The sequence below is a fragment of the Pelophylax lessonae genome (assembly GCF_965119305.1).
Source record: "Pelophylax lessonae genome assembly, chromosome: 13".
Lineage (NCBI taxonomy): Eukaryota > Metazoa > Chordata > Amphibia > Anura > Ranidae > Pelophylax > Pelophylax lessonae.
In genome coordinates, this window is record NC_138780.1 from 32,252,044 (window position 1) to 32,269,460 (window position 17,417).

General features: G+C 41.4%; 1 protein-coding gene across 1 annotated transcript; it reads left to right on the forward strand.

Annotated features, from left to right (window-relative positions):
• Positions 1-16,086: 16,086 nt before the first annotated feature.
• On the forward strand, positions 16,087-17,022 carry LOC309569135 (olfactory receptor 10A7-like; the record flags this gene model as incomplete). Its single annotated transcript, XM_082274897.1, has 1 exon — positions 16,087-17,022. One exon carries the CDS (start codon positions 16,087-16,089, stop codon positions 17,020-17,022), a length of 936 nt encoding a protein of 311 aa, XP_082131023.1.
• Positions 17,023-17,417: the final 395 nt, after the last annotated feature.

Below are 17,417 nucleotides of genomic sequence, written 5' to 3' on the forward strand. Positions count from 1 at the left end.
TGGGAAAAAATTATATAAATTAAATTTTGGTACAGTTTTGCATGACTGCGCAATTGCCAGTTAAAGTTGCGTAGTGATGAATAGCCCTGGTCATGAAGGGAGTAAAATTTTCTGGAACCTAAGTGGTTAAGCCAGATATACAACTTGATAATATGTTTGTTAATCTCATGAGTATGTACCAATATAAAAAAACAAAACAAATTGCTTTACTTGCAAGTACAGCATGGGCAAAAACCTGTACCAATATAAAGGGATGACCAATTCAATCATGTCCTTACAAAACTGCTTTTCGCTGTTTGTTATCTATTATCTGACATGTCCTTGTGGTCTCCAATAGAATCATCAGAACCCTACATGCTAGATTTGGAGAGCACCACAGGTTTGTAGAGGATTGAAATACCAAACAAAGTCCCCAGAGGGCCTGAGAGTTTGGATAATTGAGTCCATTTCCAGAAAAAATTCCAGCTGCTGAACGGTTTGATCTATATGATTGAAGGTGTGGGGTAGAGCTGCGCTACCTCTTGCGTGATAAATGGTGTAGCGATTCAGAAGCGACCACAAAAAATATATATCTCTATAGGTCAGATAGGCAATATATAGACAAATCAAATATAAACCATCTTATAAATAAATACCTGATCTTCGCTGAAAGAATTATACATAAATACACATAATCCAAAAGTAATGATCGTAAATACGCCTTGATGCAAAAAAGGCAGTGGTGGTAGGTAAAATAGTTCAAATAAAGTGCATGGTCCAGAGATCTTAGGAATGAAGAAAGCAAAACACAGGTCTCTTCACTTGTGATTTTGTGTGATAATGGTGCTTTGTGCTAAGCCAAATGCTGGGTGCTGGTGACGATAATAAATCGTGTACGTGCAGATGGGCGTTACCAGGTATCTCCAAAGAAGAAAAGGGTGGCGCTCACTGGTGTCTATAAGTAACTGTCCTCTATGGATGAAAGACTGTAGAATGTCTCTTTAAATAGAATTGGCATTTATTGAAAACATAAGTGAATAAACAGTTAAAATATTGCCACAACAGTCCCAACAATCCTGGACCTCCTTGGGTTGCTATGAGATACCAAGGAGAATGAAAATCAGCAGATAATGCTCGATGTAACCTGGGGATCTGCTGGCGTCCTGCTTGATGAATAAATAACTGATGGGGAATAGGGTACCTCGAGTGGCGCCTAAGCGCCGTTGTCAGGCTCAGAGGGGGACGCTGTGCGCTGCTGCCGCACAGTCCCACAGTTGGTGACAGTCTGCCTGCATACGGGTTCCCGAGTCCTCCGCTGCTTCCGCGATAACCGGAAGTGACGTGGGGATCGCGTCACCGGAAGTGACAATGGTCTGTGGTCAGGAAGTCGGGGCTGGTCACGGGCATAAACTAACTTGCTTTCTGGTTGCCGCAACTACATGTTTCGCGCGCATGCGCTTTGTCAAGTTGCGGCAATCGGCAACCAGAGAGCCTTTAAAGCCAGACTGATGGGCGGGCTTGTGAAAATTCACCAATGGCAAACAACCAAAAACGAAAAAAGAGGGGGAAAAAAAGGAAGAAAAAACAAAACAGAAAAACCAAAAAATATATTACGGAATCCCACAGCAACCCTGAGGATAAACATACATATATAACATTACACAGAAGAAATAAAATAAATAACAATTCAAAATATCAATACATAATAATAAAGAGTATGTATATTGCTGGATAATGAATGATGATGAACTAAAGCTTATTTTCAGAGTACTGTCACATACTAAAACCATAATGTATGAAACTACATAGTAGTGGAAAATATATATATAATATAATATTGCTAGGTAAAGGTTAACTAATAAAGTACCATCATATATTAAGACCATAATATATTAAAAAAATATATATTAAATATATAAAAATATCTATTAAAAATTATTAAAAATTATCAATAAAATAAAATTACTTCATCATACTGGACCTATATATATAAATTCATAATAAATATAGCCGTTACACTAAAATGCAATTAACCATATATAAACCACATCAATAAGCAATATATAAAAATTATCAAAAATTATGTATAAAGCTGAAATCGATAAAAAAATATATATGTATAAAAAATATATATATAAACCAGTTAAGACAAAGGGATTATCGGAGTACCTACTATCTAGCGGGAACCCGATAAGGGGCACAGGTATCAAACCACACTTTTGATCTCTAGCTCCTCATTCAACCCATTTGGAGCCAAGGAATTAAATTTGTATATCCAAAAAACCTCCCTTTTACATAAAAGGGAGTAACGCTCGTTGTTCGTTAATGTGCCCTTTGGAATAGTTTCAATAGCCATGACCTCCAAATGTTTGAAACCTTTGTCATGCATTTTGGAAAAATGTCGGGGGACACTATGTTTATTGCATTCCTTTTGGATGAACCTACGGTGTTCACCCACGCGTTTGCGTAGGGTACGCATGGTCCGTCCTATATAAAGCAACCCACAGGGACATCGTAACACATAAATCACGTACTCTGTGGAGCACGTGATGAAGTGTTTGATGTTAAACGTGTCACCTTTGTTGCTGATGGAGGCACAACCATGGACAACGGACTGACACATCAAACACCCCCTCTTCTTACATTGTAAAATTCCTGTTCTGTTGTCGAAGTAAGATCTAATGTCATGGAGGGCCCGTGATTGGGCTTTCAGCTTACTGGGGGCCAACACATTTTTAATGGTTCGTGCCCGCTTAAAGGTGACCTGTGGGATGGATGGTAAAATAGGAGCCAATCTACTATCGAGGCGAAGGATGCCAAAATGTTTTTTTAATGATGTTAGAAATGGCCCTGTACTGATCATTAAAGCCCGTGATGAACCTCACAGTATTCTTGTTGTCATACTGAATACGTTTGTGGGACTGTGCAGGTTCCAAATGAGCCTGAAAGGCACTTTGGACTAATGATGGAGGATATCCTTTGTCTGAAAAGCACTTACTCATCCTTACCCCCTGATTACAGTAGTCCATGGGATCGGAGCAATTCCTCCAGAGCCTGTGAAATTGGCCCCCGGGGATATTGCGCTTCCAGGCTGGATGGTGACAGCTTGTATAATGGAGGTAGGAATTTCCACTCGTAGATTTAATATGGTTACTACTAGTAATAAGGGGGCCATCATGAGAGAGCACCAGATCCAAAAAAAACAATTCCCTCGGGTCGATCACCGAAGTGAATGAAAGGCCCAGGGAGTTGGCATTGCAGTGGGCCACGAAGGAATTGAAAATCTCAATGCCCCCATTCCAGATAAGGATAATGTCGTCAATATATCGTCCATAATAGACGATATGACGAGAGTAAGGGTTATTACTCCAAATGGAAAATTCTTCCCATAGGCCCATAGTAAGGTTGGCATAAACCGGGGCAAAATTGGCGCCCATTGCGGTTCCTTTAATCTGTAAATAAAACTGTTCAAGATAAGAATTTTAGCAACAAAGGTGACACTTTTAACATCAAACACTTCATAACGTGCTCCACAGAGTACGTGATTTATGTGTTACGATGTCCCTGTGGGTTGCTTTATATAGGACGGACCATGCGTACCCTACGCAAACGCGTGGGTGAACACCGTAGGTTCATCCAAAAGGGATGCAATAAACATAGTGTCCCCCGACATTTTTCCAAAATGCATGACAAAGGTTTCAAACATTTGGAGGTCATGGCTATTGAAACTATTCCAAAGGGCACATTAACGGACAACGAGCGTTACTCCCTTTTATGTAAAAGGGAGTTTTTTTGGATATACAAATTTAATTCCTTGGCTCCAAATGGGTTGAATGAGGAGCTAGAGATCAATAGTGTGGTTTGATACCTGTGCCCCTTATCGGGTTCCCGCTAGATAGTGTAACGCTCCTGCGTTTTACGTATGATGTGGATTTTCAGCTGCAGAAATATTCCACTTCAGTAGTCATGTAGAGAAACGCTGAGACACCAATCCCAACTCTCAATGACTCAGCATGTGTGGATGATCTCAATTCAGCAAGTAAATACACACACTCAATAAGATGTTTCCTAGAGTGACTTATGTATATAGTAACACAGTGATGATAGGCTGAAGAGACAGGTTGGGTAGAGATGGTAGATGACAGACACTTGAAAGGAAATGTTCTTGAAAGTAAGATAGTAGCAGATGGGTTGCAGATAGGTTTAGCAATCATGTATGGTAGTAGATGACAGAGTAGCAGGTGGACATACAAGAGAGATCAACCCAGTGCAAGAACAGGTGGTAGTAGGCTCAAGAGCTAGCAATCTTAGATAATGCAGATGTAGTAATAGTCCTTAGTATGCAGAGCTAGATAGTGTAAGCTTTAGTATAAAGGTTATAGAGGTTTCCCCTGTGGGGTACTTATCACTAATAGCAATGTAGCAGAGGAGAGGTTCGGCAAGAGCGGATGATCCGGTAGCGGGATACAGGGATCAGCGCAGCGTGGTTCTGACAGCGAGGTATGCTTGCAAGCATGAGAGCTTCAAGACAGGTTAGCATCAAGGCACAAAGCAGTTTGAACGAACAAATGTGAGTGAGAGCCGGCGATCTAAATAGCCATCCAGTCCGGCGCTCAGTGATGACAGCATCAGTCTTAAAGGTGTATGCGCACCTTACCAAAAGAGAATGGTGGGGCGCATACACTTATGAAAGAGTAATTAGGGTACCCAAAGGTACCAGAACATTACAGATAGTAGGTACTCCGATAATCCCTTTGTCTTAACTGGTTTTTATATATATATATTTTTTATACGTATATATATTTTTATCGATTTCAGCTTTATACATATTTTTTGATCATTTTTATATATTGCTTATTGATGTGGTTTATATATGGTTAATTGCATTTTAGTGTAACGGCTATATTTATTATGAATGTATATATATATATATATAGGTCCAGTATGATGAAGTAATTTTATTTTATTGATAATTTTTAATAATTTTTAATAGATATTTTTATATATTTAATATATATTTTTTTAATATATTATGGTCTTAATATATGATGGTACTTTATTAGTTAACCTTTACCTAGCAATATTATATTATATATATATTTTCCACTACTATGTAGTTTCATACATTATGGTTTTAGTATGTGACGGTACTCTGAAAGCTTTAGTTCATCATCATTCATTATCCAGCAATATACATACTCTTTATTATTATGTATTAATATTTTGAATTGTTATTTATTTTATTTCTTCTGTGTAATGTTATATATGTATGTTTATCCTCAGGGTTGCTGTGGGATTCCGTAATATATTTTTTCGTTTTTCTGTTTTGTTTTTTCTTCCTTTTTTCCCCCTCTTTTTTCGTTTTTGGTTGTTTGCCATTGGTGAATTTTCACAAGCCCGCCCATCAGTCTGGCTTTAAAGGCTCATGTAGTTGCGGCAACCAGAAAGCAAGTTTGTTTATGCCCGTGACCAGCCCCGACTTCCTGACCACAGACCATCGTCACTTCCGGTGACGCGATCCCCACGTCACTTCTGGTTATCGCGGAAGCAGCGGAGGACTCGGGAACCCGTATGCAGGCAGACTGTCACCAACTGTGGGACTGTGCGGCGGCCGCGCACAGCGTCCCCCTCTGAGCCTGACAACGGCGCTTAGGTGCCACTCGAGGTACCCTATTCCCCATCAGTTATTTATTCATCAAGCGGGACGCCAGCAGATCCCCAGGTTACATCGAGCATTATCTGCTGATTTTCATTCTCCTTGGTATCTCATAGCAACCCAAGGAGGTCCAGGATTGTTGGGACTGTTGTGGCAATATTTTAACTGTTTATTCACTTATGTTTTCAATAAATGCCAATTCTATTTAAAGAGACATTCTACAGTCTTTCATCCATAGAGGACAGTTACTTATAGACACCAGTGAGCGCCACCCTTTTTTTCTAGTATTGCCAATTCATGACTTCATCCCATGTTTAGGGTTTGGCAGCCTTGGCAAGTCACAATCTATTGGTCATTCACACGTTACTGCATTGTTCGGTTCCATCATCACCTAGGGACATTTCTATAGGATCAGCGCCTGGACTATTTTTTTGCGTAATCTCCAAAGAAGAATCCTGCCAATAGACGGACAGCAGATTGATACTGTTGTCACACATAACCTTTCATGGCAAACCCTGCAGCTGACTGTGTGGTCCACCAACATAGAAGCATTACATTCCACATGATGGTGAAGAACAGGGACCTCCTTACAAGCAAAATTATGGTGGCTGGAAACCTGCCACTGGGGAACAGCAAAGGCAGCAAGTTGCAGGAATGGGGCAGACTCCTCCAGCTGGAACGACAGTAGCTGTAAAGCTAGTAATTTTGCCAAGTTGGCATTGAGATGCTGGGCATGGGAGTGCCTAGGGATATTCTTCTTCTTATGTTCCAGCAACTGGGGCCCAGAAAGTTGCTTGCTCGGTGATAAAGCTAGAGATTGCAGGGTGGAGTTGGCAAAATCAGAGCAGAGCAGAGCAGAGCTTGCCTCTTCTCCACATGGCTCTACGCTGACACTCTTCTGTAGGTGCTGTAAGGGCCAAAAGGTAAACTTACAGAAGAAAAAAAATTTTTTTATATGGATTTCACTGGTATTTGAGATGACAACTTATTTTAAAAATTAATCATCCTAATGTTTATTTATGATACTCAGATAACGTATATTGCATAATTAGATCCACAGGGTCAATGCGTTTCTCATATATAGCTTCTTCAAAACCATATCTTGGGATCCAACATAAGGATTGAACATGGCTAGATGAAAATACACATCAGCTCAAAATGACATTACATTACATAAATGATACCACAATAATTTATAAAACATATCTCCACATACCAAAATTGTAACTCCGCTGATATAACCAATATGAGAGGTGAAGAGGGGCAGAATACATTCACGGGGTGGACACTGGGACAAGGATGCCAGAAAGTGGCAGTGAACTGGGGGGATATGACACACTGCCCTGAAAGTAATCATCCCAAAATAAATATCCACAGTTCAACATCAAATGACTTTTGGAGGGAATGGCTCCTAATAAATATACCAATAGTAACTATATCCTTAAGAGACAATCACCAATATCCTATATAACTATTATACAAGAGTTTAAAAATACTTCCAAAAAGCTTGCACACCTTCAGAATCTACAGCCAATCAAGCCGAGGGGATGAAACAGGTCAGATGTTAGATTATTAAGGTTCCTCCAAGGGTGGCCACGGCATCCAGCCAGATATATAGAATAATGGAACTGCAAAACTAAGGCCATAATAAGCACTAACACCATCCATGGATTGATACAGCACCATGGCCCAATCTGGATTCTTACCGTTATCTGTGCTTTTAAGATGAGGTAACTGCCTCTGATGACAAGATGGACCTCAGTAATACCCTAAGAGTGAGTGCATATAAAGTACACAAATGTGACTTCCAAACTGCCCCCCAAAGAGGAACCACATTACTCCTATTAGTCCATACTTCCACCAATGGACAATAAAAATTGCAAGGAGTATCCTCTCCTTATCTCTTACCCTGCAGATGTATACTGTATGTAGATTGCTTCCTCGTTTAGTTGCTTGGTGGGTGCATCAGTTCCAAAATGGCTCCTTAAATATGTCCCCGCCGCTTGGGGACACCGCCGCCACCTGGACATTTGCAGCAGATGATGTTATCCGGCTGGTGCGGATGTCACTTTCAGTGCATGCGCTGTGAGCACCCCAGCAGCCATACCAGAACAGAAGTAACCCACCCATTTATCATGTACAGGTCAAGATAATCCAGGTCTGAGAGTAGCACCCAAGTGTCTGCCAATCAAAGAAAGGAGACCATCCCCAATGCCAACCCACATCTCCCCCTAGTGCAAACAAGAGGTACTACAAGGTAGTGCAGCATGTGGAGATGAAATACTACATGTGTAATATCACACATAAATTAAAGGTAAAAAAATGCAAAGGTTACAACTAATATGGCAGAGCAATGAAGGACGAAGAAGACATATCAGTAAATATAGCCACAGGATAGGATGATGACTTGTCTTTTTCTCCTGTCTGTATGGGGCTCAGCGATAACCAGCTGCTATGACAGCCTGCCCTCAACAAGGCAGCAACACCAAACAGCAGCGTTCCCACAAACCAGAAGATGTCAGTGAATCTGCCTCTCTGTGTCCTGACACTGCAGCAAATTGTCCTGTCAGCAGCCTGCTGCACGGTTTGTGCTTTACATTCTCCTCACAATCCCCCCCCCCCAAGTCCAGTTCTTCTTTTTATTCCTCTTTTTTATCCTCTGCATAGCTCTAGTATTGGGCTATGTACTTCAAAACACTCTGTACCACCAGATAAGCCTCTCTGGGGACTACATCTCACACAATTCCTTGCTCTTCCCATCAGTCTTAGTCCTTCCCCAGGCTGCACAGCAACAACATTACTGCTTTCTTTTCCAGGGTGGTGGACGAGGCTTTCCTTTCCTTTACTCTCTCTCTCTCTCTGTGGCTGCACACAGCCCTGGACATGTTAAGTGTTCCCTGGCAGGAAAAGAGTGGGAGAGCAGCTGCAGGACTGGCTGTGTTTGAATAGCTGCAGCATGTGTGACAATGTCAGCAAAAGTCTAGACTGTGTAACTGTGTCCTCTGACAGAGGTCACACACATTTAATAATTTATTAGTAAATTCATATCTACATCATTATGTGTCTTTATAGCTAATTGTTCACATAGATGAAAGCCCAACTATTGGACAAACTCTGCATGGGGTAACTGCTGGTTATTGTCTAGGGGATTGGATGTACTTACTTAACCCTCTGATCCTCCCAGCACAATACTGGTGCAGCACCCCCACACTCCAGCCAGGGCCAGTGCTTCCACTAGGCAAACTAGGCAACCGCCTAGGGTGCATTGCCACCTAGGGGCGCAGCCACGAGTCAGCACTCACTCTCCGTCATGAATGATCCTTGTGAGCTGAGGGGAGGGGCGGCAGTGGGGGAGGAAGAAGGAACAGAGGAAGATGCCAGGTGTCTGGGGCAGTTCCAGAACTACAAGGCCCTGGCTTTCCACCATTGTTGGGGGAGCCCCACGGGGAAGGAAACAAGCCCACCGGAGTGCTACCTGCATGATGATCCTCTTCGTCTGGAGCTGAGCGGCCTAAACCCTGGGCGGGAAGTGACACTCTACACTGAGCTGGTGGGCAGCCGTTCATTTCTCTGGGTCGGTATTAAGCAGGGAGTGGAGGAGAGCTGAACCTGAGCTGGAGCTCGGCACTGGAGGGCGGTACCTTTACTGGAGTAGAAGCGACAAAGCACCGGAATGGTCTGAGGATGTTGGTGATGAAGGAGGTGCAGAGCTCTCTGACTGCTGCTTCTCTCTCCACCAGGAGCCGGTTGGAGTTGTGGTGAGCGCTGTGGTCCAGGAGAGGAGCGTCCTCGGAGAATGGAATAAGCATGATCATGGTGAAGGAGGGCAGATTGCAGGCCACTCTCTTCATACTGCCCAGTGAGTGTTCCCAGACAGGGGATCAGGGTTCCTGGGTGTGACATGGAGGATCCCTGGTGTGAAAGAGAATTGGGGTCACCAGGTGTGCCATGGGGAATCAGAGTCACCAGGTGTGACATGGGGGAGAGGGGTCACAAGTGTAACAGGGGTTCGGGGTCACCAGGTGTGCCATGAGGAATTGGGATCCCTGGGTGTGCCATGGGGAATTTAGGTCCCCAGGTGTGACATGGAGGAACATCAGGGTCCCCAGTTGTGACATGGAGGAACATCAGGGTCCCCAGGTGTGACATGGAAAAACATCAGGGTCTGTGGGTATGACATGGAGGAACATCAGGGACCCCTGATGTGACATAAAGGAACATTGGGGTCACTGGGTATGACAGCATGACATGGAGGAACACAGGGGTCCCTGGGTATGACATGGAGGAACATCAGGGTCAGTGGGTATGACAGCAGTATATGGAGGAATATTGGGGTCCCAGGATGTGACATGGAAAAATATCAGGGTCCCTGGGTGTGACATAGGGGGACATCAGGGTCCCCAGGTGTGACATGGAGGAATATGGGGGTCACTGGGTATGACAGCATTACATGGAGGAACCATCAGATCAGGGCCACTAGATATGACAGTTTTTAACCCCTTCCATTTTTATTTTTATTTTTGGGGGGAGGGGGGCGCATATAGCTGACCTTGCCTAGGGCGTAAAAAAGTCCAGCACCTGCCCTGACTCCAGCGGTCTTGATTTGTGGACTGTTCCTGATTTCAACACTTACATCTTATCACGCTTATCCTTACATCATCACACAGCTATGTGGCACGCTTTACCTGTAGGGGGCCATGTATGCACATTGCCTGAGATTTAATCCTGGATTGCCCACGATTGTCTGGCCATATCTTTATGGCATACATTGATGTGGACAGTTTGAGTTATTCCTCTCTGACTATCTGTAAGTCATGTTAATGTGACAATACAGCATACTATTATGCTGCATATTATGAACAAATTCAGGCACCCGTGCGTCCATGCCCTCTATCGTGTGCATGTCATATGCATCTGTATCTTATGCACTTTCCTTGCACTTTATTTTTTGTTTGCACTATTATGTGTTGTGCATGGACTTCTTGGTTTCTCTGCATGAACCTGGGATTTTGACTTCACCACACCTCCTCTTTTCTCATTTGCACTTTTGCAATTTATTGGGGTTTTAATAGCCTCTATACCCCCCTTAATATCTTTCAGACCACCTTCACAATGTTGACTACGCCAACATAAGATCTATATCATATCTACTTCATTTGACCCTTTGTTGGTCACATTCACTTCATATACTTAAGGTAAATGTCTTCATGGTCTTTAAAGGGGTCAAAGACAAATTCACAGGGAATTATTATCCCTGGCTATTCCAACACTGGTGTTTTGTACTTTCATTTTTTTTGCATTAGGTATCACAAATAATTATACCCTTCTACATGTGAGCGGTCCATGTTGAGCCACTACTGACTGGTCATCGTGGTGCCCTGTTGGTCCCTCCGGGCAGCTACTGCTACTATACTCTCGATATTCTCACGGAGTTCTCTGCCCTGCACGGGCTTTGGGAAAACTTGGGCATCCCTCCACACGGTAGCAATACCGTTTTTATCCGACAGACCGATCCAATCCATTGGTTGGACACAAAGGGTAGGTTGATTTACATAGAGCTTATACTAGAAGACAGAGTATACAACTGTCGGCTTGTGAATATATAATTGTACAAATGTCTGTTTGAAAGTATATCGAAGCATTCTTGTTTTCCTAGATATACTAGGCGATATGCAGCTACATAGATATTTGCTTTACAAATTATTAAATCGCTTTACTTTTCTAGATACACTAGGTGCTCTATCTGGTAACTTTGGGTGACCCCTGAGGAAGGGCTTCCATGCCCGAAACGCGTAGGGTCGGTTCCGGTTCCATGATTGCCCTATGTACCTGAGTGTCCACATCTTGGTTCGGTATTCGGTCTGTCAAATGCATGCAATTTTAATGCCCTGTATGTGTATTTGTGTTTTTCATAATATTGTGTTTTCATGATTTGTCCCTTTGTATTAATAAAGATTATTTTTTATATAGTATACAGTGTTCAGCGGCATTTACAGTCCCATACCATTAAGGGGAATTCTTTTTGTACGTTCCTGATGTCATAAAGCCTAGACCAGGCTCCATATACAAGGAATAGTCTATCGCTGGAATATGGGAGAGCGCCGTTATCTGGTGGAGCAGAGGCCCGGGTGAGAATACGATTTCTCTTCACCCCTAGAGAAAGCAAGCAGTTAGCCCGTGCAGGGCGGGTACAGCCCAACTGCGTGGGAAAATGATTTTTTGGCCAGAGTTGGGTTTTAAACATTAGCAGGAGCATGGACAAAGCACAGGTTTACTTTAAATTGGGGCTTGTTAACATTGCTTAAATGTATTGCCTTAGCAAAAAAACCTACAAAAATAAAAATACCTCTTCAGTCATTGTCAGAAGGCATGTAAAAATAATACTCTGCTTATTAAAACAGTTCCTTTTTAAAATTAATCAAAATGTGTTTTAAAAAAACATAAACAGCATTAATATTATTGAGTTTACAACTAAATTGCATTTTCTAGATTCTTGTCTCAGATGTAAAAAAATATATTTGTTTTAAAAGGAAATGGCCCCTAGTGTATGAAGTCTTCAGGGCCCTTCTCCCTTGTTTTTACATATAAATATATTCATATGCCAACACAATTCAGATGTAATTTCTCTTAATACTCTTTGTGCTACAGTTTAAATAATTAAAGTGCAATTGTATGCTTTTCTATCACATGTCTGGTTTTTACTTGGACTATGCCTGAGAATTTCCCAGTAAGTACACACTGTGCTATACAGAATAAAGTTATATAGAGAAACACTGCGCTATCTGCAAAGTGAAAAACAAGCTGCCAGCACTACAATTGGACATACATAATTGTGTGTATAAAAAATTTGGAAAATTGTGCGGCACTAAATTAATATACATACATTAAATAATGTATAAAGCAAAATAATAAAGTTGAAGATACATCAAACCGTGAGTCTATAAATGTCTAAAAATATAAATCAACCAATCAATCAGTCCATATTATTGTGGATCATGTGTGTAAAAAAACTGGAAAACCAGATAAGAAGCCAAAGTGTTGTAATTCCAGAAATCTTTCATGTGATAGAACCCAACACCACCAATGAAGGTAAATGCACTCACCAGAATGTATGGACCCAAGTACCTTATAGTAAGTGGGTCAACCAAGTACTGTAAGGTACTTGGGTCCATATGTTCTGGTGAGTGCATTTCAGAGATGTATAGTAACTAAGTAGAACTACTTCACTACTGTACTTAAGTACCGAAAGGCGGTATCTGTACTTTCCTAGAGTAGAATTTTTTTCTCCTACTTCCACTTTTACTTCACTACATTTTTTCAATGATTTCAATACTTCTACTCCGATATTTTTTTTTGTGCTGCATAGTTACTCGTTACAATTATAAAAATTACCACTGCCAGAACAGTAGATGGCAGGTTTCATGAAGCTCAAAACATGTGTATTATCAGCGCATACGAAAATAAATGCTACTGTATGTATAAATAAAAGCTGCATTTGAAATAATAAAAAACAATATGATGTTCAAACTTTTGACTTCTTTTTTTAATAACTACATAACACAGTACTTGTACTTTTACTTGAGTAGCAATTTGTTTTCAAAACTACTGGTACTTTTACTTTCAGTACTTGAGTAGCAATATTTTAAAAAAAAATACTTGCAATACTTAAGTACAAAAAATGTTGAATACTTTAGTACTTCTACTCAAGTCACTATTTGATCGAGCACTTCCACTTCTACTCAAGTCACTTTTTGATCGAGCAGTTGTACTTTTACTCAAGTATGGGTTTCGAGTACTTTATACATCTCTGGTGCATTTACCTTCATTGGTGGTGTTGGGTTCTATCACATGAACAACTTCTTGAATTACAACACTTTGGTTTCTTATCTGGTTTTCCAAATTTTTCTTTTCCACACATGATCCACAATAATATGGACTTATTGATTGATTTATTTATATTTTTACACATTTATGGACTATTAGGGTTTGATGTGTCTTCAACTTTATTATTTTGTTTTATACCTTATTTTATGTATGTATAATAATTTAGCGTTGCACAATCTTCCACATTTTTTACACACTGTGTTATGCACAACTCAATAAATGGTAATAGTAATCTGTGTGGGTAGGCATGTGAACACAGGGCACACTTCCAATAGCTTTCCATTGATTGTTTGCCTAAGCAGGGAGTACCTAGAAAAGACCTGGTGAAGAACACTTTTAGAATACTTTCTGCTTGAAGTGATTATAGCCGTATTAGTGCACTTGCAATGACAACAATTGAACTGTCTGTGATACATTTTTATTTGCACTAACAAAAAATTTTTCAGGACAAGCTTTCAGGGTGCACCCCCTGCTTCAAGGTCCACATACATTTTTGGCAGAGTGTTACTAAGACAGATTTTGAGGTAAAAAAAAACATACACGGCAATGGTAATGCTTTGTACAACTTGAATAGTTAGTGACATGAGGCAGGAAAACTGTTGGATAGTGATCTAGAAAACTGAGGTCACTGTCCAAAGTTATATGACCAATTTTACTTCTGTGACTCTTCTCCCCGTGTTATCTCACTAACTACTAACTTTTTTTATTTTTCCTCGGAGATTCCCTTTTTAAGTTCCTCCTTCAGCTCAAAGTGTGCATCCACCAGATCGTTATGAGCCCCTGTGAATTCTCCCATCTTGTGCTCAGTGTAGTCTACTCTGTCACCCAGCTTAGCCAGTTCTCTGTTAGTGGATTTCATGAAGGCTGACATATCTTGCTGAAGTGTTCCCCTCAGTGTCCTCATCATCTCCTTCATGGCAGTGTCAGTGATGGTTTGACCGGTAGTGGGATATGCATCTAACTGCTGGCCATAAGATATATATGTTTGCTCCATATCCTCCCCCTCTTCCAGTAAAGAATCCTCCAGCTCCCTGTCATCTCCATCCCCTGTCAGCCTCCTACGCTGCTTTACAGGGCTAGTGAAGGGGGATGGATGTGCCTGCGGAGGGTCGCTGTGTGCCTCTCCTACCTCATCAGCTGCCGATGCTGCTAGCGCTGCGGCGTCCCTCGATGATGAAGCAGCGCGGGACCAGGCGCCGGCGCCATGTTTGCTGTTGCGGCCTGCAGCCAGGGAGAAGAACCCGGTCAGCTTCTTCGGCCGGCGCCATGTTTGCTGTTGTGGCCTGCAGCCAGGGAGAAGAACTCGTCAGCTTCTTCCCCTTGTTTGCGCTTGCCGGTGTGTGGCATCCTCCTCTCCGGTGTTCAGCCGAGGTGTCTGGCCGGTTTTAGGAGCTGTGGGAATGCTGTGGATAGCTTAGTCTAGCCCGTTGTTGCAGAGCGGCGGTGTTACACGTCCATCCGCTCTGGATGCCGGCTCCGCTCCCCGGAGATTCCCTTTTTACATTCTGCTAAAATGTAGTACTGCTTGGACCTTGAAGAAGGGGGTACACCCCAAAAGCTTGTCCTGAAAATGTAGATGCTACTGCAAATACAAAAAAGTATCATGGACAATACTCAATTGTTTTCATTACAATAATTCCTGCAATGGAAACTAGAATTGTGATAACCCCCAGTCTGAAGATACAGTACATTATATGACGGTGTCATTATCTGGAGTCAGGATCAGAGGCCAGTATCTATAGCAGTAGAGAGGCTCCCACCGTCCATCTGGATAAGTACAGAAGCAAGGAAGTAGGAACCCTGGCAGATAACAGGCTCACCTGGGGTACAGAGTCTAAGTACTAACTGGTGTTCACCATGGATCCTAATGGTAAAGATGGGTTTTGCTGCATAGTAGTAGCAGGTTGCACTCCTCAGGATTGCCCCACCAGGAGGTGAGCAATCAGTGGTCTAGTAGCAGATATAGCAGGTATGGATAAGCATAATCATAGCCAGTAAACAGACCAAAGGTTATTAATGAGTAGTTGCAGGTTGGGATCAAGCAGAAGCATAGTCGAGGAACAAGGCAAAGGTCAGTAATAAGTGGCAGCGAACGGAGTGCAGTAGGAGTGACAAGAGCAAGATTGGCTGAATGGAGCGCAAAAATTTGGCAAACAGGAAGTGCAAAGTTATGGCTTTAATATGAAGTTCATGGGAGGAGCAAAGAGTTCAAGGTTGAAGACAAACAAGGTTCAAGGCAGGATCATTTAAGGAATTGTCCAGGGAGCTATCCAGCATTCCAGCTGGCTCTGCAAGAAGAGAAATCACCAGACATGAAGCAGGTTGCAGGTTTAGGCCAGGGTCTTGACTGAAGGTATTACAGTATATGATGGTTAGGATGCTAATATATCTCTGATCACTGAATATAGCAAAAGAATAGAGAGACATCCCTATTTTAGCTCAAACCCATCAAAAACAAAATGTGAGATCTGCAAAGCCCGTTTCAGTCCTCCAAGTCCCTTTAATGACAGTTCTCTATATTTCTTTTACAGGGATTCTACTCTATAAAACAGGAATTTAATAAGACCATGGTGCAAGAATTTATTTTAATTGCATTCTCCAGTTTAAAACAGCTCCAGTTACTACTGTTCTTCCTAGTCTTAGTAGCATACATCATCTGTATTATAGGAAATATTGCCATCATCTTCTTAGTTAGGACTGAACCCTTGCTTCAAACTCCAATGTATTTTTTCATAAGTACATTTGCTGTTCTTGAAATTATGTTTGTAACAGATATTATACCTAAGCTACTGGATAATTTGATTTCAGGAAATAAGAGGATATCTGTCATTGAATGTTTCACACAGATGTTTATTTTCAATGGTTTGGGTATGTCAGAATGTTATTTGTTATTGGTAATGGCCTTTGATAGGGACTTGGCAATTAATAGTCCTTTACGTTATTCTGCTATTATGAGGAAAGAAATGTATACTCTGTTAGCTGTGGTACCATGGATTGGTGGTCTTTCATTGTCTTCTATGACTCTTATTTATACAGTCCAATTAAAATTCTGTGGGCCAAATCAGATCAATCATTTCCTCTGTGATTTGGCTCCACTTCAGAATTTGTCATGCTCTGATCCTTCCATGAGCAAATTTACCACAATAATTGCCGCCATTCTAGTTGAAGTTTTTCCTGTTTTATTTATTATAGCTTTCTATGTTCACATCATTAACGCCATCTCAAAAATCAAGGGCACTGAAGGCAAACAAAAAGCCTTCTCTACCTGTTCCTCTCACCTTATTGTGACCAGTCTCTTCTATGGATCAGCTCTTATTGTGTACATCAGACCTAGAGGGAGCAAAAATGACAAATATCTTGCTCTTATATACACAGTGCTTACCCCACTCCTAAATCCCTTCATTTATACTTTGAGGAACAATGATGTGAAGACAGCAATAACAAATTCAGTCTTTAAGAATATACATTTATCCATTTTAGGCACAAATTTAGTTCACTTGTAAAAAAAAAAAGATGAAATATGTTTTATCATCTTTCTGTATACATTTTGTTACCATAAAAACAATTGAGTACTGTCTGTAATCATTTTTTTACTTCACCAACATTAAAATGTTCAGGACAAGCTTTTGAGGTTTACCCCTTCTTCTAAGGTACAAGCAGTACTAATATATGAAGCTTTAGCAAAATATCAAATAAGACAATATCTGAAAAAAAAAAAACAGGGAAAATTCATTGTTTCTTCCTGAGTTCACAGAATGTATCTCCCAGTACCAAGATGGCAGAGCAATGCGGCTCCTCTCATAAGGCCCAGGACACATAGGCATAGCCTGCATCTCCTAGCCCCTCCGCGGTATGTGACTTCCTCCCGGAGACAGCGGCAGCTTTCCTCTCAGATTTA